The following is a 25,224-nucleotide window of genomic DNA, read 5'->3' as shown; positions in this document are numbered from 1 at the left end:
TTCTTCTTGTTCTACAGAATACTTCTTTCTGATTTAACTTGAGACTAGACAATTTGTACACTATTTATACTTTAATGTTGAAGAGCAGTGTTATTATTTCGAAGAATATCAATTGATTGCAATGGATAAAAGAATTCATATATTGCTACTTGCTGCATCATTGCTGGTAAGCATACAAATTTGTGAACTTTTTTATATGAAAATAAATTATTATCTATGGGAAATAATTGTGATTCTTTTTACATGTTACAATTTTATACAAACATCAATTTTAGTAGTATAAACCTGAACAGATCGATTTCTCTTATTTTATTTTAAAAAATCCCTCAAAACTCAGATTTTTGAGTTTCACACTGGAATGCTTTGCAGTTGGCATTGTGTATATAATCTGACTGATGGAATGACAAGTGTTCAAAGCAAAAGTAGGTATTTTTATGAAAGAGCAGAAGGCCAGAAGTGTTGAGAGTTCAAAGTTTTAGAATCATAGTTCTCTATAGTCTTTATTCCCACAAAAGTGATCACAATCTCTGCGAAAAACTTTTTGATGCTGATTGTTTTTTTTTTATCAACAGGTTGTATTGCCGGCCTCTTGCCTTGATGATGCTTCAACACCTATTCACAAGGAAGGATATTGCATAATGTATGGAGAATGTGCTACCAACACAGCAACATCAAAAAATCTGAACTGCCTCTACAATAAAAAAGCTCCACTTTTAAAGGATAAACAAGGTCTCGATACATTATTGGAGCTCTGCCCAGCTCTTCATAAAGGTGAGATTTTAAAAAGAATTTAGCTTTTATTTTCGTAAAAATGAAAATATAACTATGAAAACAAAAATATCATACTTTGTGTGACTAATTTTTTTCTATCTTTGGCATTTTCGAAATTTTTTTTTTGACATTTTTGACTTCATCTAATGGTGCATTTATCCTTCCATGGGACAAATAAATGACTGATAAAATAATTAACATGAAATGTTAGTGATTTTGTACTCTTTTTTTTTTCATATTCTTTGTGTACTTTTTGAATTCTATACAAACAACTGCATATAGGCCAGTTCATTATCCTGTTTATCAATGTGCATTTCTTTGTTCAATACTTGTTGGACTTTGACCATTGGTATTTGATAATTCTCTACTCCATGGAATTTGTAGTTTCCTTTTTATATATGATTTTACAATTGATTATCACTGATGGTGCCAAAATGGAAAAGAGTACACTTGTTTTTAAATTTTAATGAAAAGGGAAAAAAACATTTATGTCATAGTCATACATATTCATAGTTTCAGTTGGCAATCTAAACCCTATATCAGATATTTTACAATGATTCATTGTATAGAAAATTCAGAAATTGTATAGAAAAGTTCAATAATGCATTTTGTAATAATTTACATTTTTCATTATTCTGCTTCAAAAAGGCTAAATTTCAAATAAAGTAAATGTGATTTTGAATTTAAAGAGAGCCAAAACCAACCATAATCTATTCTGTTGACTAGATTGCAAAATAAAAAATTTTGATACAAAAATATTGAATTTATTCAATAGAGGATTCACACAAATATCAAAATGTTGTCAATGAGTTTGTTTTGAAAATACATGAAAATTACAGATAAACATCCTTGACTGATTTTCTAATTTTTAGTTTGTAGAAATTTAAGGAAAGTTTGCTATATTATTAATCATACTGTGAGACTTTAATTAATTGCTCAAAATCCCAATTTTTTGAATATCTCCTATATTATAAAATGTTTCTAAAATAAAAAATTCAAAATACTGAATATAATTAACTTTGAAATCTATTGATATTTGAATCGCTCTGAACACTCGTGATTTTGATATTTCCAATACTTGATAAATAATTTAATTTATATCTATCTCACTTCGTCAACAGTTTATGTATAGTATATTTAGCTGTAATGTTTTTCATATTGTTTACAGGTGAAAACACTACAACTTGTTGTGACATTAACCAGTTGGAGACAATAAGGTCAAATGTACAGGTTCCATATCAAGCATTCTCTCGATGTCCAACATGTTTTCATAATTTCATGGCATTGTTCTGTGAAATGACATGTAGTCCCAATCAGAGTGTGTATGTGAACGGAACAAAATTTGCTAAAGGAGGTGAGTAATGCAGTTAATTTTATCAGGGTGAACAATGTTTGTGTCAAGGTAGATTTGTTTCATTCAACCTTTTTTAGTCCTAAATTTTTAAAACTATTTTGTTTACCAAAATCGTGGTAATTGTAATGTTTCAATTAGTGAGAAAACACTTTTGTAGATTTTTATTTAAAATATCTAAGTTTAGCACCATTTGAGACTATCACTACTTTCAATTCAATAATGTGTAAATCATGTTTTTTGCATACATAATTTGGATCTATGCCCAATAAACCCAATCCCCATCATATTATATGTAGTGATTCAATCGCAAAATAGTACAGATTGTTTCGTTACATGTATGGTATGCAATATCTAACAAAATATAGTTATGATTTGTGGTTAATATCGGAATACTTCCTATATATTAAATGTGGAAATTTTTGTTGAATTTACAAAATTATCCTGTTTTTTTTTCTCACAGATACTGGTACATATCATGCATTCAACAACCAAACTTATGTCACTGAGATATTTTACAATATAACTAAAAAATACGCTGACGGTATGTTTGATTCATGTGATCATGTCACCAATCCATCTACTAACGCCAGAGCTATGGACTTACTTTGCGGGCCTTATGCTTCAAGTTGCACAGCTGAGGTTTGTTTTCAGGATATTTACTTACTCACTGTTTTGGGTAATAACTATGACTAAAAAATTATGCTAAGAAGGCTGAAATTATTCTTTACTGATACTATCAAAATTGAATTAATTGGAAATTTTTTGGCCCAAAAGGCATGTATTTAAAGTCTGACCTTTCTGTAATACTGTCCTGAAAAGCAGTGCTATATGGAGGATTTATCCTCTACTCCCGATTCTATGATTCCATTTTTTTTTAGAAATGGATCTCATACATGCTCTCATCAGACAATGGTTTTGCCCCGTTTCAAATTGATGTTGGGTTTCAACCGAATGCCGATCATGCTATGGATGTCAAAGTTATTCCATGCAATGAGAGCGTTAACAATGGAGATGGTAATATTTGTTTATTTACCTTGTGCTATGACTTTTGTAGTAGAATATAATGTTCTGCATATAAATTTAATTGAAGGAAATGTTAGTGGTTTTCTTTTTGGATGTTTCCCCGAGCATCGACTTTCTTTTTTCTTTTTGGATCAATTGAAGTTTGTGGTGCGGTGCCACTCGTACACTTTTTTCACTCGACAGATCTTTGAACATTTGTATAAAAGTTGGGTCTCTTACATGATTCCGATAGCAGTTGTTCGTTTTAATGTGTTACAGAAATTTAGGAATCAAAAATATATTTCTGTAACGCGTATCATAGTTGAACAATGTGTGTCTCAGGAAGTTTGACCTTGGTCTTCGTTTTAATGTGTTACAGAAATTTAGGAATCGTCAGATAACTCAATGGTCATTTTCCTTATAATAAGTTATAGTTTTGTTGCGGTAATTTATACCCGAAAATGATGCAGAAGACTAGGCTAAAATTAGCTACAGTACTTTTAAAAATGACAGGTGATTTAATATTTTCAATAAAAATTGATGATTGTATACCAGTACATATAACCTTGTTTGCAAGCTCCAATTCTCTGAAACATTCTCAAAAATAATCATAAAAAATGTTGCAACGATGAAGTATGGGATGATTTTTCTAGTTTCATAGATTGAGAAAAAATGCAAGACTAAAAATCAATGTTGGCAATTATAGCAAGTAATTCTGTTATTCCTTTTTTTTTATTTTGTCTGCCAATCAAGTTCTGCTCACATTGTTTTTGCAGATCTAACGTTTTAAGTAGTTTTGTTTGTCTCTGTTTCCCCTTGTCAAATAATTTGTTTGTATATTAATTTTGACAAACACTAATGTGAATAAAATTGTTTGATCATGTGAGGTTACTTGAGTATATTAAGGTTAATCAACTTGAGTGGCCTGGAAATTGAGTAAACAGACCTTTAATCACAAATATAGGGAAGAAAACTATTGATTATTAATGAATTATTACTTTCTGATGATGCAATGGGATTGATAAAATTTACATTAGGCATAAAGTATTTTTGCGAAGTTGGGTTTTGCTCTGTTCGTTGCAAATGTTGATTTGTTTTTTTTATGTTGCAGGAGGTTGCAGTTGTAATGATTGTCCCGCATCCTGTTCGGGTCCACCCCCATCTCCCCCTGTTCCTCCAGAACCATGGAAATTATTCAACAATGATCCTGTCTATGTTATCATGTCGTTTTTCTTTGTTGGAATGTCACTTTCCTATTGTAAGTTGTTTTTATTTATTATCTTGACTCAGTTATTATGGTCATATACCATGTATAACCTGGACTAGAGTTTTCTGTTAAAATACTTTTTATGAGTATTAAATATGAAAATAGATAGCACACTATCGATTTCATTCGAATCAAATTCAATATTCGCTCGAAAATTCATTATATTTGATATTGTAAATCTTTGGATCGAGGAATAATTTAGAACATTCTAAATTTAAAAATATGGGATTACCGATCCGCCAATCGAGCGTATTCAAACGCACCTCACGACTTTTATAGGTATGTCGTTTTAGAATTTAGATATGAATAACATGAAAATTATAGTGATTTATGTAATTTTTCACATGATCTTCCCCCTAATTTAGAATGTATTCAATATTCCAAATTCGAAAATATTTTCTCATAATGTAAGCTATTCGATATATGGAAATATTCGGTTTTGGCCATCCCTATGATTACTTTTCAAATTTTGAAACTTATCCATCTTTTTTCGAATTGTGTTGTTTAAGTTTGATTGACGCAGGTTGACAAAGGAATATGTATGTATTCAATGAGTAGATTCATGCAAATGTAGTACAAAATGAAAATAGGATAATGATGGAGTTTCTTTTTTTTTCATAATCAGACCAGGCCATTATTTATTATTAACAATTGCCACTTGCATGTAGCTTAGATAAGTGGTGTTATGTGATGGTAGTACCCTAGTAGCAGAGACGACAAATACAGAATTGTGTTCTCTACCTTTTATTGATTAACTTTATTTTACTTTTTACAGTGTCCGCAGTGATTTGCTATAATGTTAGGAAATCAAATAAATCATCTTTGCAGACGTTAAATGATTCTTATCCTGATGGATATGGATCGACTGATGATATTGGTGTCAGAACCATCAACACTGTCTCGTAAGTTTTTACGATTTCATTCAGTGATAGAAGTGTAAGATCTGACCGTTTTTACTGTTCTAATAATTGAGAGATTTTTGATTTTTCAAGATTTGACAATAATGCTTTGTTTAACTGGGACTTCAAATTTTTTGTTATGCCTATACAAATTTGCTCCTTTGAATTTTAGATAGTAATCAAATGAAATGTACTGTATTCCACAATCAAGCATGTGCATGCACATTATTCTACGCTATATAAATAAATTGTGCTTGATTATGTTTAGGCACAAAGATAGCCACAACAACATTTCAACATTGACAAGACTTGGATTGAAACTAGACAGGGCCATGCAGCATATTTTTACAAAATGGGGAATATGGTGCGCTAGTCATCCTATTACCGTCATTATTGTAGGTGAGTGAGTCTGTCAATTAACAATTTTTCCTATTTTCAAATTTCAGTTTTCGAATTCCACATATTTTATTTGTGGGGAACAAAGGGGATCGACATATGCAATTTTTCCTAATTTGAAATTGGTGTGAAAAAAAATCCATTTTCTGCTCAACTAATGGACCATTTGATTCCAAATTTTCAGTATAGAGGGAAGAAGTCGCTAGAAAACTATTACTTTTCCCAGGTTTCTTTGCGAGTCCTACAGGGATTAGTATTCCACCCAAAATTTTGCTGTTTTCTGTAACTCACAAGAACACTTTCATATAATATACAGTACATTTTTTTAACATTCGGTTGGGATTCTGCTGATATTGCAGTAGACATATTAAAGTTTATATACTCAAGCATTGCTGTCTTCTTTCAGGTATTGTTTTTGTTGGTATCTGCTCTGCTGGTCTTGTCAAACTTCAAGTAACAACAGATCCAGTTGAACTCTGGTCTTCCCCAGAAAGCACAGCTAGACAAAGGAAAAATTATTTTGATAGCCATTTTGATCCTTTCTATAGGTAAGTTTACTAGAAAAAAAAAACATGTCATAACTACATATGTTCGGTATTCAACTTTGTTGAACAAATTATGTAACAAATGTGAATCACTCTTCGAACTGCTTAAAGTTCACCAACCCTCAGACGCTTAGAACCCATTACTGTGTTTTAATCTGTGAATTCATGAAAGGTGATCAAAATTTGCACTATTGATTTGGTTTCTGTGGGACTAACTACTTATCCTTCTTCTATGCTTTTGTGCCCATGTATTCATATGCATATAATGTGAGGATGCTATGCTGAGGATGTCTGACCAAGGTCAAACTTCCTGAGACACACATTGTTCAACTATGATACATGTTACAGAAATATGTTTGTGTTAGTATGCAGCAAGACTTCTGAATCACTTAGAATAGTATTGAAATTGCAAGCGCATTTTTAGACTCGAGCCATGTGTGCCTAATATCAGCCGCATTATCTGTATATTTATTTTAATATTTGCATTTTTCAGGACCGAACAACTGATCATCACTACTAATAGTAACAAAACATATGAATACAAGTTATATACTGAAAGTACAAATCCAAAGGATCAAAAATATGTTCATTTTGGTCCAATCTTGGGAAACAAAGCTTTGTTGAAAGAGGTTTGTCAGCGCTTTATCATTGTGTATGTCAATATAGACTTCTCTGGAAGTTTATGCTACAGTTCGATCGAAAAGTGTATGTAAACCTTATGCCTTCTCTTCCTTGTTGTGTAGATTAATTTAGATTCGGATGTTTGAAATTAAATCTAAGCTGAGTAATAGGATAGTACTATACTATCAAAACTATTCTAATTAAGACATTACTACCGGTACCTGAATTTTCTCATTAAATCTCTCAACTGACAATTCATCATTTGCAGATTCTAGAGCTTCAACTTGCTGTGGAATCCATCACTGCCTGGTATCCAGAAGAAAACAGAACTATTGGTTTGGAAGATATTTGTCTCAAACCTTTAGATCCATATAACCAGAATTGTGCTATCATGTCTCCACTTAATTATTTCCAAAATAATGCCTCGCAACTAGATAGAGAAATTGGAGATGAATTCTTCGGTATCCAAGCAGATTTTCATGACCATTTAATTGCATGTGTCAAGTGAGTGATTGTTTCAAGTTTTATTTTGAAATATGTAGAGAATGGATGGAATGTCTGTGCCAAATGAAATTCCATTTGAATAACTTTTCTCTTATAATAGCATCTTTTATCGATTCATAAAAAATTGCCCAGCATTGTGACTTATTCTCTGTTCTGAAAATAGTATTAGTAATAGATGTTTCCCGTAGCATCGACTTCCTTGTTTACTTTCGTTGTAATGCCCTAGCAATAACGCAACAATTGAAATTTTAGGTGCCTCATAGTCACTTATTTTAATCTGACAGATTTTCAAGCATGGTTGTGTACATTGACGTGTTTTTATTGTTTAAACTGAAATTTTGTAGTTTTGTAAATTTAATTATAAATCAACTTAGCTAAATTAGCTACCAGGTTATTTTCGCGACAGCTGTTTGAATATTTTGAAATAAATTGTGCGTTTGGAAGTTGCATACCCCTTTACACACTCTAATCCTAATTCAATGTAATACACTCAGAAAAGGCATCAAAAATTTCGCAATGGTAAATTATATGAAAAGTTTTATGAAGCCATGAATAAGGGAAATATCTATTGCATAGGTGATATTGCATCAATCGTTAATTGAGGGCGATTCTAAAAGTATATTTCTTATCACTTGTTTTATATCAAATGGATTTAATACCATAATTTCAATTTTGTTACAGTGGCCCCACTGTTCCCGATGATGCTACAAAACTCCACATGAGTTGTCTCGGCACATATGGGGGTCCAGTTTTCCCTTGGGTGGGGCTTGGCGGATTCGATGAACAAAATTATCTGAATGCAACTGCAGTTGTAATCACTTTTTCTGTGAACAACATCTACAATGATAAAAAGAAGTTAGGAAGGGCTTTAGTTTGGGAGAAAAAGTAAGATGATGATAATAAGATATTTGTTTTGGAATGAAACTATGTACCAGTGTTGGGTATATTCCTTAAAAATTTTGAGTCAAATTATGTCTAATCGTTGGTCATTCCAGTCTCTTGACAAGGTTGAGTTGGATAACTGAGCCAAGTCTCACTAGCAGGTATTTGAGTGCAATTCGTAATTATTTCAGTTAGATGACTCGAGTTACTTCGAGTCATTGATGAATGGTGACCTGCGTCCAACTCTATTTGAGTTGATAACTCTGTAATAATAACCGGGGTTCTGTTTTTTGACGTTACCCTGTAGTATTTATCAGTGACTGCTTGGCTAGATCCTTGTTCATGACGAAGCTTTGAATAACTTCAGAAATGTTTTCACTCATTATTAAATCTAAATTTTTCAGATTTATCGAATTCATGAAAAACTACACAAGTGACAATCTCACTGTCGCTTTTTCATCTGAGCGTTCCATAGAAGATGAGATCAACAGGGAATCTGGTGCTGACATTATGACCATTGCTACGTCTTATTTAATCATGTTTGCATATGTTGCAATTGCTCTCGGAAAATTTTCAAATTGCCACGCTGGTAGAATAATGGTGGGTATTTGTGTTTAGGTAGTTAAGACTCAACTGCTTTCAACTCAACAAATACAGCAAAATTTATTATTCATAAGGGGTAGCTGTGTACAATTTTAATCTAGTGTTTTAGAATTATGAAAATTAAATGGATTTTGTAAAAAAAAAAAACGATTTTGATGATTCCATTGTGTGGAAAAATCTTCTTTGAAAAATCTTTGTCTTTAATTAGCTTCACGCCCCCTCAATAAATTGTTTACGCTCCCCTTGCCGGGTGCGCCTTACCGTTTGAGAACAACTGGGTCAAACCAATATGTAGTTGAATAAATTCTTTACCTAATAAGTCGAACTAATTTTTCAATATTTAAATTATACTAGAAAATCATTATCTCTCTGTAGCGGGATTAGCTTGTTCTTTATTGATCAAAATATTTTCACCAATATCTTTTTTCTTTAGATTGAATGCAAATTGACTGTTGGATTATCAGGAGTATTGATTGTATTGTGTTCCGTGTGTGTATCTCTTGGTATATTCAGTTATGCTGGAGTTCCTCTCACGCTTATCATCGTAGAAGTTGTACCGTTTCTCGTCCTCGCTGTTGGTGTCGATAATATTTTTATATTGGTGCAACACTACCAAAGGTGGGATTTAGATTAGTTTGAAATAAAATTTTTGATAATATAGACTTCACTGTTTTAGTTATTTTTCTAATTTCAGGGATGAAAGAAGCCAAAAAGAGACACCAGAACATCAAATTGGCAGAATTCTCGGTGATGTAGCACCAAGCATGTTCATGTCATCCATGTCAGAGTCTCTTGCCTTCTTTCTGGGTAAGATTTTTGTAATTTTGAGTATGGGGTTCTGCTTCTTAATACCTACACTACTGTCACCATCAGGGGCCTAGCCAGAGGGGGTCTGGGAGTTTAAACCCCACCCATTTAAAATGTAAAAGAAATATATAGCAATTTTTAGTACCGGTACTTCGAAACGCTTCTTAGACCCTCAAGGCTCCTGAAAACCCCAGTTTTCCGGTCTCTGGCCGGACCCAGAAATTTCAGAACCCTCCCTTTCCCCTGGTCACAAGCCTTCACACGATAATCAAAATGTAGAAATTAAACATGACCAAATCATTTACCTTAGTATAAAATTGATTTACTAGTTTTCAATGTGCTTTGATTTTTATGTTAAAAATGAATAGTCAATTTAGATATTTTTCTTCAAATAATATTAAAAAAAAATTCCCTTTTTTTTCTTAAGGTGGTCTCTCAACTATGCCTGCAGTAAAGACATTCTCATTGTTCGCGGGTTTGGCTGTTTTAACCGATTTTATTCTACAAATGACCTGCTTCGTTGCTGTGCTAGCTTTGGACGTGAAAAGACAGGTATGTAGTATACTTTGCTTTATTCAGAAACATTTTTTAGTAATTTGAAATGTTGTTTTACAGCTCATATCCTCTCAGTTGAAGAGATTATAAAGGGTCATTTTGTTTTCTATCTATCATTATGTGTAAATATATGAAATACCTGATTGATCTAAATCTTATAACAGGCCTCAAACAGATTCGATTGCTGTTGTTTCATACAAGATAACAAATCACCAGATTCTGAATCAGAAGGAATTCTTCATAGATTAATGAGAGCAGTTGTTGCAAAATTTGTTCTTTCTGAATATGTGAAGCCTATATTAACCGTTATTTTCATGGGTAAGTGACCAATATTTTTAGTAGCAAGATTGTACCGTAATTGCTCCAATAAGTACATGGACTGAGAAATTTCAATTATCAATTTTGACAATTGCAATACTTACAATTACAATATAAAAAAACATTTCATGAGAAATGAAACATACAATTGTTTTCAGCTCCACCTGAAACCAATTTTAACTATTTTGTGATGACACAATCATATTAGATATTTCAGAATTATTGTGCCAGGTTATATCTTGTTTAGATTAATCTTCCTTCTTGTCATTCAATCATGTCATATTATGAATATGAAAAATTAATTTTGGAAAAATATTTCAACTATCAACTATGTTCATCCTTGGCATATGTATTTTTTTTATCTTCTATTTGTATTATTTTTGACATGGAAACTATAATTAAACAAATACTAGACATTCACCGTTTCTAAAGGCTAATTTTCTAATAATTCAAACCTGTTGTTTTGATTTCATTCACAGCAATGGCATGTTTCAGTGGAGCAGTTATTCATAAAGTTGAAATAGGACTCGATCAATCACTATCAATGCCAAGTGATTCGTATGTTCTTGATTATTTTGCTGGAATTAACAAGTAAGATACTTTTTTTTTTCCCTTTATTTTTTGCCACGCCCTTATATTTTGCTTTATACCACGCCCCTATATTTTGCTTTATCTCCTTATAATAATGTACCAGCATCTTTGATTTAATAATACTTAAATCACCATATAAATTTATGTGTTTTACCTGTACTGCTGTCCTGCCCCCGCTGTCCCATAATTGCAATGTCTCAATATGTTCAAGGAATCCATCGTCGAAATTGCTAAATTTACTGTATTGCATGAGTGCAAGGATACTGTAACAAGACTCAAAACGGCTGTTAGGAGTGGTTAATACGTCTTGTATCACACACACACACGCACAGATTTTATTCTGTAATGTTTTGCATGGTCGAAGTCAGAATTTCACAAGCAGTTCACATACGTCTTGTATCACACACACACAGATTTTATTCTGTAAAGTTTTTCCTGGCCAAAGTCATAATTTCACAAGCATTGTACATACATCTTGTATCACACACACACATTTTTTTTTTGCTGTAAATTGTTTGTTTGAGGAATTCTGGCTAATTTTTCCTAATTTTTTTAGTTATCTTGCTGTGGGTGCTCCTGTATATTTTGTCGTACCGGAAGGATATGATTACAAAACTGTAAACGGATCGAATCATATTTGTGGTGGTAACGGATGTTTTAGTGACTCATTGATTCAGAAAATATCATATGCTTCAAAGATGCCTAATTAGTAAGTCCTGTCAATTTAATCCTGTTTTTACTTCTGGGCATTTGAACGAATTTCGATATTCTGTTTATAAAGAAAATACACCACACCTCATTTGCTGATTCTCATTTTTTTTTAAGCATTGACTCTTTCATGCGCGAGCTACCAGCTACAACCATACATTTCCTGAATAATATGAATCATGATATAGTGTTGTTAAAAAACGCTGTGGCCAATCTTCAAATAATGTTATTATAATGTGTCTCATTATTTATTATCATATGGTTATACAGGGTGTAGATGTTAGTCTTCTTACAATCTAAAAAAAATTTCGAATGTGTAATGGATATCACAAAGATGGTTGTCTTATTCAATATAGTAATTAAATATTATGTGTTTATATAAAATTTATGCCTGTTAGGCTGTTAATCAACGATAAAATAACATGTTTAATTATTAATTTCTGTATTATTTTCCATTAAGAATTTTCATGATATTAATATTAATCTCAAAAATTATCACAAATGCACTGCTGGTTTTTTTGGTATTGATGCGTGTTCTGGTATTTTTGTTTGTGATTTGTGAATTCAATTTTTTTAGGCATGCCAATTTTATTTTTTCAGTTCCAAAATTGCTTATGAAGCCTCATCATGGTTAGATGATTACCTTGCTTGGTTGAAGCCACAATCATCATGCTGCAGATATTACAATGATGAACCTGATAAGTTTTGTAATGCCACTGTGAGTAGTTGTTATATTATTCGATTTGACTATAAATCAAATAGTGTATTTCTTAAATACATAGTAAGTAAATACATAAATAAGTAAAGTTGAGACTTGGATACACTGCAAATGAAAAAAATGTAGATTTACCCATCTAGGTTATTGGAATGAATTTTAATTTGTGTTTTTTTTTAGTTGGAATTTATTGAACTGTGAACTGTGTCACCCATCAACAAACTTAACAGTATTTTGTTTGAATTTGTTACATTAAATATAAATAGTTAAATTAATGAATAGATACATTAAATATTTCATGCTGGATTAGATTGCTTACAATTTGTTTGAGTCGTAAAAGCATCATGGCTTAGGGGTCATAGCATTTAGACCTACCGTAACTTTGTTAGCATGAGATGTTCAATTGTCATGCCCACCACCTCACCCAGAGTATAATAGAGTTTGCGTATTCATTGCCGATCCGGATTGATTCTTATCCTTCCACAAAATGTAAGGTTACATATCAGTGGATTCTTATACTGTGACTTGTTCAGAGCGAAAAGCATGAAAACATAGTGTTAAAAAAATTTTCAATTTATTATTTTTCTCATTGTTTCTATTTCATTTTTTGATGGGATTACTTTATCTTTTTCAGATACCAAAGAATGAAGCCAATTGTACTTTCTGTCGAAGCGTGACAGAAGCCACCAATAATCCCAGGCCCAGTGCTCATGAATTTATGGAGTTTTTACCTTGGTTTTTACTTGATAATCCTGAAGCTAATTGTGCTAAAGGGTAAGTCGGTTTGACAAATTGAAACAGTCATAAATAGATTCTTTGTTACCATTTGTTGATAATCTTTTGAAACTAGGAAATTTTTTTTTGCATGCTTTATAAATTGTTCAATAAACTTTGTAGGCTTTGGATAGGTTTACAGACTGACAGCACAATAACTCTATGAACATAGATGTTTGAAATGTATATTCATATCATCCAGTTCACAAAATGAGCTGCTTTTTAAAAATTTCTACGATTTAGATTTTATTTATTTTTTTTATGCATATTCAATTTAATGGAATCTTATAATACGAACACCACATTTGTATATTGTTACGTTCAAAATTATAATGGGATGTATGTTTAATTAACCAACTTTTTTACAGTGGACATGCTGCATATGGTGGTGGAGTGAAAATAATTAATTCTACTAATCCAGATGATAAACTGGACACAGATGTTGGAGGTATGATTTTGTTTTTTCCTTCGTAATAGATCAAAGTATTTTTAGTCAACGTATATACTGGCTATTCATTCAGTCAAAAATATTTATTATTCTAAATAATATGAAATTTTTTATATATCCCTGATTGCCTAAAGCAGGGCTACTCAACCTGCGGAGTGTGGGTCCAAATCCAGATCGGAGTCTTTACTTCAGATCTCATCCGATTGTTTATTTTGAACCATTGGCACCATTAACTGGGTTTTCATGAATTGTTTTTCCATCAACCAACTCCTTCAACCTGAAGTTATGGCACTGTGAAATAAAGTATTTCCTTGAAATGTATATCTCCAGACTCCAGTTACTTTGGAGTTTAGTTTACGGATCTCTGGTCTGGTAAAGTAGCTAATTAGCCCTGGCCTGGAGATCAAGCAAATATTGTTCTAAATAAATATGTCTCAAACTTATTTAATAACTTTGAATTTTAACATTTGCTACTTTTTTACAGCTACTTACTTCATGACGTATCACACCGTCGCAAAAACATCTCAAGATTTTATTCAATGTTTGAAACAAGCAAATTCGTTAGCGGAGAATATAACTGCTACCATCAACAGTTCTGTAGAAGTCTTCCCATACTCTGTGTTCTACGTTTATTATGAACAATATTTAACCATTGTCGACGATACACGATTCAATTTAAGTAAGTTGGTTCACGTTGTATTCTGAATATTCTTTTCATGTTGTTGATATTATTCTGAATAGATCATAGAATTAGTTGATATATAACATTCATGGAATGGAGTATTTGAATGCTTCAAAGTGGTTATACCTGTGTAATTATTTCCAGATTTTGAGAATTTGTCATCTGGAAGCACCATTTGATAGTGGGACAAAAATATGAGTTACTGTAATCATAACAATGTTTATCCCAAAATTACAAAATTTTTTTTTTTAAATACAATCATTTGTGAAAAATAGTATAAGCTATTTTAGTGTATATTTCGTATTCTATAATCAAAAATCTTTTTTTATTTGAATAATTATGAATACTGAATTATTCTGTTTTGTTTATCTTTTATCTTGAATAAGAATTATAGCGCATTATACTTTCATGGCATCTATCAACATTTTAAATATTATTTTTCAGCCATCTCTCTTGCTGTCATCTTTGTTATCGTTTTCGTCATGATGGGATTCGACTTGATATCAGCCTTAGTAGTTGTCGCAGTAATATCTCTCATTATATTAAACATGTTTGGAGTCATGTTTTTATGGAACATTCCGCTCAATGCAGTATCATTAGTAAATTTAGTTATGGTAAGTACAGGATATAAGATAGTATTGTTATGTAAGATTTTATTATAAAAAGCAAAAGTATTTGAAAATATTTATTGTTAAGTGTTCTGAAAAGAACTTAGATTGAAGTATCTGAGGATAGGGTTTCAAATAATTTATATAATAATTCCATTTTGTACTAATATGTATTGGGTAAATTGTGAAAAAATATCTGAATAAATACAATTTGAAGACATGAATCGTATATCACGTTAAACCTAAACTAACTAAATCAGGGGTGTCTAAACTGCGGCCCGCGGGCCATAAGGAAAAATTGTGCGGCCCGCTGAGAAGTGCCAATATTGAATGGTGGATGGCTCGTGAAACAAGTTTTGATTTTTATCTTAATCTGATATGTGCAAGAAATTCCAATCCCTTTGCGTCGCAAAGGTATACCCGAGTGTTCCAACGTAACCATATTAGCAAAATACACTTCATTAAAACGTGTTTCTCATTGAATTTATTCAAGTTGTTGTGATAATTAAATTGAATAGCAGTTTTCGCCAGGAATATATGCGTCTTAACTCATAATTTCTGCAAGGACCCCTAATAAGGCCATAAGATCAATAACAAAAAGAAACAAATTTTGTGCTTGCAACCAAATAAAGGTGCGGCCCGCGGCTCCACTCGTTATTTGTACCTGGCCCTCCTGTATTGAAGGTTGCACACACCTGAACTAAATGACATTGTTCTTTGTCATCAGTTATACACTGTAGTTGTGATGTAACAAAAAATTTATGGGAAAAATTATATTTCAGGAATATAGATGCATGTAAATGTAATGTATGTACTTTGATGAGTAAGCATAACCCATTTGTGATATAGGTGTTCTAAATTCCAGCCTGATATTCTTTTTTTTTTCAGGCTGTTGGTATTTCGGTTGAATTTTGCTCTCACATCACTCGGGCGTTTGCACTCAGTCAGAGATCGAGTAGATTGCTTCGTGCCGATGAAGCTCTTTCTGAAATGGGAAGTTCTGTAAGTATGAGTATTTCATTCATAGGCTCAACTAAATAGGACTAATCACGCCCAAAAGTAATGCTTTATTCTATAGTACCTCAATTTTACTTTTTGTGTCAAGGATTTATAGCTTTTTGTGTAAAGTTGGGGACATTGGAAGAGTTATCTCGTTTGTGCAATATTGTAATTTTAAACGTAGTATGAAAGAATGTTCAATGCGAATCAATTTGAAATAAACTGTGTTCAATATTTGTTTATGATAAGACCTAAATTTGTTGTCAATCTAATACTGCATAGAAACATTTGTACAAAATTTTTTGATGATCAAATTCATTATATTCTACTCGCATTCGAAAAATAAGAATTGGTCATCTCAAAATTTAAGCTTTTTATGCTACATTGTAGTAAATTAGGTTTTATTAGTCTGTTCAATGTTTTCATTAGAAAATATTACTATATCGTCATGAAAGTATTGATTTACTCATTATGTATACTTTATTCTCTTCTGTCATTGATTTTTTTTATTGATTTTTCTATTTGAATTAGGATTCATGGATTATGTAGGTGCTTTTCTATTACATATGGTGTTGTATTTAATGAATTGACTCAATGCTAAGGAGGTCATGTTTAATTTAAGCTTAAATTTGTATTTTATTAATTGTTTTCAGGTGCTCAGTGGAATCACTTTGACAAAATTTGTGGGAATTTCTATTTTGGCTCTCAGTACTTCTCAAATATTCAGAATTTTCTACTTCCGTATGTACCTGGCGATTGTGGTACTTGGAGCAACACATGGCCTTATTTTACTGCCTATATTACTAAGTTATTTAGGTAAGAGAAATGGTATTTTAATTATTCATGAATCAATGTCTATCTTTATACCCACAATTGAAATAGCATAATATAGTCAGTTTGTCAGATTTTTTCGAATAATGAATTTTCAAATACCTTTGTTTATTTTAGAACACATTTATCTCAATATAGGTAGCAAATCTGACAGATGATACATATGTTTTGGTTATTTGGTTATTAAATTAACCTACTGGTTGAAACAAACCTTAATTTTCATGTATTTGCATTTTTATTCTGTCCTTCGATTGTATCTGAATTTATGAAATCTCATTCTAACATAGCCTCATATAGACAAATCGAATTTTGACTTTGGTAATGATTATTTGGCTTATTTAGGCCAGGGATGGCCAAAACCGAATATTTTATTAATCCGTATACATGCATAGAAAATATTTTCGAATAAAGAATTTAAATACATTTTAAATTGGTAGCAAGTTCATGTGGAAAATTACATAAATCACTATATCTACATGTTGATTGTTGATCGTGTCTAAAATGAGACAATCTTATAGGTCATTGGTTTCTGTGTGTTGTTCGTTACCAGTTTGGATATCATATGTTTCGATCTATTTGTCTGATGGCTTAAAATTCTAAATTTTTATATAAAAAATGTTTTACATTTTTCCTAAGTTCCAAAATTTACTATATCGAATATAAAGAATTTCGAATGTATTCGGGTATAGATTCATTTTGGTCATCCCTGATTAAGACCACTGATTTTTTTCTCATTGATTTGTCTCTGTGATTTCTAGGGCTTCTTGCATTATGTCTTTTTGAAATCTTTATATTCATTCTGGTATTCATAGGTCCGGCAAAGCGACCACTCTCTTCTGATCATCACACTTTATTGGAAGATGGAGAATATACATCAGGAGATCGTAATAGTCTTCTGGGACAAAATGGAACTGCAAAAAGAACATCGTCTTATGATGATGACTCTAGTACTAGCAGTTCATCGTAAATAAGTTCATTTCATTTTTTTTACGTAAATGTAACGAAACGAGAGATAAACTGAGAAAGGTATTTCTGAGATTTTTTTGTCAGGGATAGCCATACTTACGATATTTTCATTTTTATTGTTACAAGGTTTTTAAGTGTCATGCTAGTTTAAAGATACAAAACAGTAATATTGTGCTATAAAATTTGACATATATGATTTTTCAAAAAGAAATCATAAAACATTTTCTTTGGGTTTCTGATTTTTGAACCATACATTTATATTGTTTTGAATGTCATATAACAGTATTATATAAAATCTCTATTTGGTTCATAATTAATTTGGGATGACCATGGGAGGTGGTAAGAAAACTGGCGAGGTAAACAAAAATTTGAAATGGGTTCCCCAAATTAACTGGTGTAAAAATACTTTACAAAACTATTCTAATTTTGCTTATTAATGTTTGTTTTCGCACTCGATTTTGGTGCATTCATTTAAAATAGTGGAAATCTTCTTATTTCTTCGTATAATTCTGATGAAGCTCATTACATTATAGAGTCATATAACGTACAAAGCATTTATTACATCATCTTGTTCAAACCTGTCTCTAGATGTTTTACTAAAACAAAGGCAAGGACAAGCATGTGTTTGAAGATAGGGAGTATAGTCAATCAGACTAGATGCTTTTAAATTATTATTATTAGTTTTCTCCATTTTCCACACATTGGATTATGTAGTACTCTGCTGTTGTAAAATTGTTTGAGGGCCAAAACGCTAGGTAGAATTCTGTAGGATTTCAAAAAGATGTCTAAAATCTTGGTTTTCGTCTTGCTCTAACTGCCCCCTTGAATATTTAGTACACTGAAGCTTTATGAAAGAATTACAAATGTTTCCCTTCATTATTCAACTATACATTGTGGATCATCATTTCATCCTGATGTTGTTGAGCTGAAGAATTTTTCTATATGCCTCTGTGTTTGCAATGAATTGTTAATTATCTGAAAATCTTTCATTGTCATGTGGTCTCTGTTTTTTTTTTATCGATTGTGTTCTTTTATTACTAATCTATATTACTACTTAGCGATATTTTCTCTGTTGATTGATTAGCTGTTTTAAGATAACTAAAATATGAATGGTTGTTTTTGAAGGGATTTGATGGAATTATGTCAGTCAGCCGGCTTCAGCATTTTAGAAAGGAAAGCGGGAAAAAACGAATGCTCAGCAGAAATTTTTAGTTAGCCGACCTATTGAGAAATCAAATTGGGTGGTAGGTCAGATAAATCGTTATCTTCCAGTTCGCAGAGGCTGGTAGAGATGCATTGAATATACAAAAAGCGGGATGTAATGAATACACTGAGAATATTTCTGCCAAAGTATCAAACCTCTACTTACCCAGAGCAAATCATGAATTCCGCTTCATATGCTTACCTTAAACCGTTGCTACATAATATAAATCTGCCCCAACCCTTAACAACGTTTTTTGCGACCCCGCGTTTCTCTCTTTCTTTGTCCTGCATTGCGCGCACATGGCTGCATAAACTGACGTGCAAGAAACTCATGCCGTTGAAACACGTAGGCATACTGTTCGGCTGATCAAAATAAATTTCGGTGGCTTTGAGAGCAATCCGAAAGTCGGGTTATTCAACTTTGAATTACGTACGGAATCTCACTTTGCTTACAAATAAGGAAATCCGTATAACACACAATAGTGTTGCTGATAATCACGTAATGTAAATTTGCACAATTGAATTGAAATTTCCAAGAAACGTCTAAATTGAAATAGTTTTAACACGACAGTCGAACTACTCCACCTGGGCTAGCTCTTAGACTCTGGTGGGATCGAGTGAACAGACTTTTGCGTGGAATAAACGCCTTCATGAGTGCTTGTTACCGTAGGGCGTAGATCATCAATGATTAGCATGTGTTGATAGCATTCAGTTATAGAAAATTGTTGAAATCCGTAATAATCATTCATCTGCTACGCTACGATGGCAAATCAAGGGATTCTGTTGCTTATATATACAAATATATTTCATTCAGTTAAATAAACCATTTTAATACGGCTGAGCACAACTTTTTAAGTATATATCTCATTATTTGTACATAATTTTCATAATATGGACATATTGCACGAAACTTACACCAGACAATTAATATTAACGTAATTCTATTAGATTGTTCCTGTGTTGTTGAATTTGCACTCAACTTTTTATGATTTGAGAACTATGATGATATCTGTTGACAGGTGGTGCTTTGGCCGAGTCCTACCAATCTCGCTCTATAAATACTAGCAATTACAGGGATATTATGTCACAAAATTACTTCTTATCAATGTCCGCTTTATAATTCATATCACCATTCCAGGCAAGTTTATCGTCTCCTCTTGTTTCGGAATTGGAAAGACTTTCCTGTTGTTATTGTTGTTTTCATTGTAATATGATGAGTTACCCCCAAAAGGTGGGTTGGTATATGATTTCGAACGTCTCCTTATTGCAATACATTTCATATGCCCTAATTGATCAGAGGCGGAATTTGATCTTTTGGGACCCCTCCTTGGCAAAGGACAGGATTGTGTAACAACGAAAGTTTTCAAATGGGGGGGCAAGTTACTGGCAAATGCCATTTTATATTCACGCGATTGTCCACGTTTACCACCTGGTGCAGTTGATCTTCTTTCCGGCGAATATTCACTATGAATGTTATTTGTAGTTTCATGGACGATTACAGTTTCGGTAAATGACTCTTGAATTTTAGACGATGTCATTTTAGCTTGGAAATGATGCGATACATCATTGATAGAGCTTGAGTTTTGAACGCTTGCTTCTACTATTTGAATATTGATGTTTGTGTTCTTGTGTTTTATAATCTTCACAGGTGTTCTTTGTATATTCACCTTACTTCCAATGCTGCTTATCTCATTCATCTCTTCGATGTCGATAATATGAAGACTCATACTATTTCGAACCATTTGAAGCATTTTAATGCGTATTTCCCTGTTCGTGAGCCCATTTAGCAAAGGATATATGAAATAGGTTGTAAACATAGTGATGCAGACTATGTATTCAAGAGTGGGCCCTTCTGAGCTTCGACTCGAGTTGTTTTCAAAGCTAGAACACATTATGATAATGAATGCGGCCATCGGTGCATTCAGAACAGTGAAAACACACAACGATGTAGTTATGGTTACCAAAGCTTTCAAATTACCATTGGGCCGTGTCGGAGGAACAAAATGGGGGACATTTCGAGCTGGATTCCTCGTATTATTAATCCTTCCAGATAGTCTGAAGATATGATGATTTATGAGAGACATTTCACCAGGAAGATGAGTTGATTTGCATGGCCCATCTTGAATGAAAATATACGCTTTTAAAAATGTAAACTTGCTAAAAATTGTTAGATAATCCTATTTCGAATATCGTCACGCTAATGACCGAATTGCGTAAGTCATTTTTGGCGATTTTGAGTTTTTTTATAAAATAGGTATTTATGTGATGCTGCGCACCTGTCTGTTAACTCAGATTTTATTTTAAGAATTCCGAAACCCATAAAAATGAAGATTTAGTATGACATGCACATTTGTGCAATTGTTTCGTCATAATGAATTATCATTGTTCCCGCAGGACTATTGTGACGTCACAAAGGCAAAATAACCTCGGCGAAGTATTTTCGAGTTTTTGCATCTCGGATTCTAGCCTAGCGCGTATTAATTTGAATTTATACCACAGTATAAGGAGGCATGTACTTGTGATATTCACTGTCGGAGTCCAATACACCTTGGTTGGCTTTTATATTGGGTGCATTGCTGTTTTATTCTTTATATTTAATCTTAGTCTTATTTCGGTGGGTGTACAGAATGTGTTATATTGATGAAATATATATTTTTAAACATAAAAATAATGTAATTGAAACTGATTAGCTATTTTGGGGATTAGACATTGTAGATACTGAATATTACATTCGTTTTCGGAATGTTTAGTTTTCAGGACTGGTGCATATAGTAAGGTTGCAAAATTGCGTATGTCCCCAAGTCATAGACACATTTCTGCCTAAGTCACAGTGCGCCATTATGACGTCACTTAACTGCGTCATACAAATTAACTTAAATCCGGCTACGATCAAAAAATTGAACCATGGCAAATTATTGACTCTCAATGGCATAACAATATCATTAGGAAGTTTTTTACGTTTTTCTCAAAACTGCTAAAAATGACTTACGCAATTCGGTTATTAGCGTGACGATATGATTTTAAAACTTACTCGATCGTGCAATTGGCCGGCATTTGATGGGTTGTACAGACGGGTGAATGATTTTGCAGGCTATATTCAACATACCTGTAAATAAGCATGTCGTTATTAGGATTGCCTAATAATAATCTGAGACATTTATTGAGATTCAAAAGTATTTTAAAAGCATGTATATATACCAACTGGTTGTCTGCGTGGCTTCAAGCAAATGCCCTATACTTACAAAAAACCTCTACAAACACTGACTGTTCTTATTTATTTATTTTTCAAATTATCCAAATTTCAAGTGCAGTAATAACCAACTTCTAATCCACTGCATTATTTTTGTCATATGCTACTATTTTATTCCAATTTAGTGTCGGAAATATAAATATATTATTAAAGAGAAACAAAGTGTCTTATATCGCAAAAATATTTTAAAACTCACCAACACTGACGGCAAGTATGATGCACCAAGGTATAAAGAATGAAACAATAACGTCAACATATCCCAATAATACCAGTATCGCCGTTGTAGGGATGCTGGCGCAGAGCGGTGCATAAGACAAAGGTTTGTAGGCATCCACGTTGGTCCACAATGAAACCACTATAGGGCCTAGGGCCACCAGCAGAGATAGTCCCATCAATCCACAATTTATAGCTGTTGATAAACTGCTTGGCATCGCATGATTGTAGTGCATGGGACGGGAAATAAAATAATATCTGAAATAAATGTAAAACGGGCTTCTTTATAATATTTTGCAGTAGAGTGTTTTTTTTTTCATATTGACCATTGATTGGTGCAGGATTCGTGATTTTGAAACCTTTTGGGTAGAATTTTTATATTTTGTTCGAATATCACATGGTTTTAGCTCCAGATTTTCTTCAGTGAAGGTTGAATTGATATGTTATGTAGGTCTACTTAAATATACATTTTATCTTGCCTACTACCACGAAAAAGTTATATTTAACTCTTGTTTCAATCTTACCTTTCAACGTTTATTGCACACACATTCAGCATTGACGCACGGTTCAGAAACGCTGTGAGAATCCCATATATGTTGCAAAAAACAGGATTATTCAGGACTCCGTGATTCGCGGAAACTGTCAGTGCCATTGGAAATACAGTAACCGCTGCGACAAGGTCCAAGTAACACATCAGTTTGATAAAAGAGTAAAATTCCAGATCTTGAATTTTCAGTAGCGCCACAAGGAGTGTGAGGTTTGCGGCAACTGCCAGAAGGATTCCAACAATCAGGAAAAATGGCAAAAAAGCGTCGTCGCCTCCAACATAAACTTGATAACTTGACTCGTTCATCGTACTACTTCCCCCAAGACGTTTAACTAACAAGAAAAGGTCTAAGACGTCGAGATGTGTTTACTGCTCATGGGTCAACAAAATAATAGACATAAAATCGCGAAGAATAATAACCGAAATTGATTTGTTTTTGCCCAACCAATTTGAAGACAATTCACTATATCGACCCGTTTGTTTAAAGGATATTCCGGGAGCGATCGCTAACCTGAGTGGTATTTCTTCTTTTGTTATGATCACTGAACGACACAAAAACGATGTTCGGTATTAATTGTTACCATTACCTACACCTTATGTCTGTCTGATAACATATAAACAGCCTGCCAGAACTCGATCTTCGACTAAAACAAATCTGTGCATCTCTATTCTTAAATTATTCAGACGTAAAATTATCGTAGAATTCGTAATGAACAATATTTACAGCATAATTATCACTAATTAGTTTGAATAAGTGAACAAAATTGATAAATTGTAATAGTGTTTGTAGCTTATTGCATTTTGTACTCATTATTTTATAAACCAAGCGAAATTTTCTCTACACATTGTTCTATAATTGTAATTATTCATTGTAGCCTACACAAGGTATTTACTGGCTTTGCTTGATATTCTTTCTTAAATTAGAAAGGAGTAAATTCCATTAATAAGTAAAAGAGTTCAATTTGGGATTATTTGGATGACAGGATGTAATCTCTCATTAGGCGAGTATATATGATAATTTTCATTTTTTTGGTGTCGCCTTAATACTAAATTTGAACCACAAAACACCTTCATCCGCCATAACGTCCTCATCAGGTCAGTATTCGAAGTTGTCGCATTTGCGTGTGCATCACGAGTGAACGGCTATTACCCATACACGTGGGATTGCCATTTGTGAAAATCACAATTGCTTCGGGCAGCGTGATGTCCTATTTGAGCCGTAAACATCTTTCATTTCAGCATTTATTCATACAGTCGCAAATTTTCCTCAACATGTTTTGTGCCGCAAGGACAACGACAATTACTTCATTGTTCCTAAGCAACCATGGCACTTGTGTTGTGAGCAAAGTGAATAGTCACTTTGGTTGTGAGATATGAGTTATCAAATAATCATGTGTGACAAGGTGCTAAGATAAAGGAGAGAATATCGTCACGCTAATAACCGAATTGCGTAAGTCATTTTTAGCAGTTTTGAGAAAAACGTAAAAAACTTCCTAATGATATTGTTATGCCATTGAGAGTCAATAATTTGCCATGGTTCAATTTTTTTTATCGTAGCCGGGTTTAAGTTAATTTGTATGACGCAGTTAAGTGACGTCATAATGGCGCACTGTGACTTAGGCAGAAATGTGTCTATGACTTGGGGACATACGCAATTTTGCAACTTTACTATGCACCAGTCCTGAAAACTAAACATTCAAAAAACGAATGTAATTCTCCGTATCTATAATGTCTAATCCCCAAAATAGCTAATCAGTTTCAATTACATCATTTTTTTTGTTTAAAAATATATATTTCGTCAATATAACACGTTCTGCACACCCACCGAAATATTACTAAGATTAAATATAAAGAATAAAACAGCAATGCACCCAATATAAAAGCCAACCAAGGTGAATTGGACTCAGACAGTGAATATCACAAGTGCACCCAAGTGCCTTCTATACTGTAGTATAAATTCAAATTAATACGCGCTAAGCTAGTAGAATCCTAGATGCAAAAACTCGAAAATACTTCGCAGAGGTTATTTTGCCTTTGTGACGCCACAATAGCCCTTCGGTAACAATGATAATTCATTATGACGAAACAATTGCACAAATGGGCATGTCATACTAAATCTCCATTTTTATGGGTTTTGGAATTATTAAAATAAAATCTGAGTTAAC

General features: G+C 32.7%; 2 protein-coding genes across 2 annotated transcripts; one reads left to right on the top strand and one right to left on the bottom strand.

The window, feature by feature from the left end:
• Window positions 1-18,974, top strand: LOC120330689 (NPC intracellular cholesterol transporter 1-like). The gene is made up of 27 exons (XM_039397575.2): window positions 1-166; window positions 573-771; window positions 1,940-2,125; window positions 2,586-2,764; window positions 3,004-3,139; window positions 4,239-4,385; window positions 5,170-5,296; window positions 5,562-5,692; window positions 6,096-6,237; window positions 6,728-6,863; window positions 7,124-7,359; window positions 8,041-8,244; window positions 8,646-8,841; window positions 9,278-9,462; window positions 9,539-9,651; window positions 10,079-10,203; window positions 10,371-10,524; window positions 11,004-11,115; window positions 11,672-11,824; window positions 12,424-12,541; window positions 13,173-13,312; window positions 13,681-13,760; window positions 14,245-14,439; window positions 14,887-15,056; window positions 15,939-16,052; window positions 16,703-16,865; window positions 17,693-18,974. The coding sequence occupies exons 1-27, from the start codon at window positions 122-124 to the stop codon at window positions 17,845-17,847; spliced, it is 4,041 nt and encodes a 1,346-aa protein (XP_039253509.2). The 5' UTR covers window positions 1-121; the 3' UTR covers window positions 17,848-18,974.
• Window positions 18,811-23,658, bottom strand: LOC120331111 (G-protein coupled receptor 61-like). Its single transcript, XM_078114065.1, has 4 exons — window positions 23,037-23,658; window positions 22,496-22,770; window positions 22,081-22,155; window positions 18,811-21,168 (listed from the first exon to the last, which is right to left on the bottom strand). Exons 1-4 carry the CDS (start codon window positions 23,363-23,365, stop codon window positions 20,171-20,173), a joined length of 1,677 nt encoding a protein of 558 aa, XP_077970191.1. The 5' UTR covers window positions 23,366-23,658; the 3' UTR covers window positions 18,811-20,170.
• Between the last annotated feature and the right edge of the window lie 1,566 nt (window positions 23,659-25,224).

Source organism: Styela clava, chromosome 6 (assembly GCF_964204865.1).
Source record: "Styela clava chromosome 6, kaStyClav1.hap1.2, whole genome shotgun sequence".
NCBI lineage: Eukaryota > Metazoa > Chordata > Ascidiacea > Stolidobranchia > Styelidae > Styela > Styela clava.
Note: the sequence above shows the minus strand (reverse complement) of the source record. Positions and strands in the feature narration are given on the sequence as shown.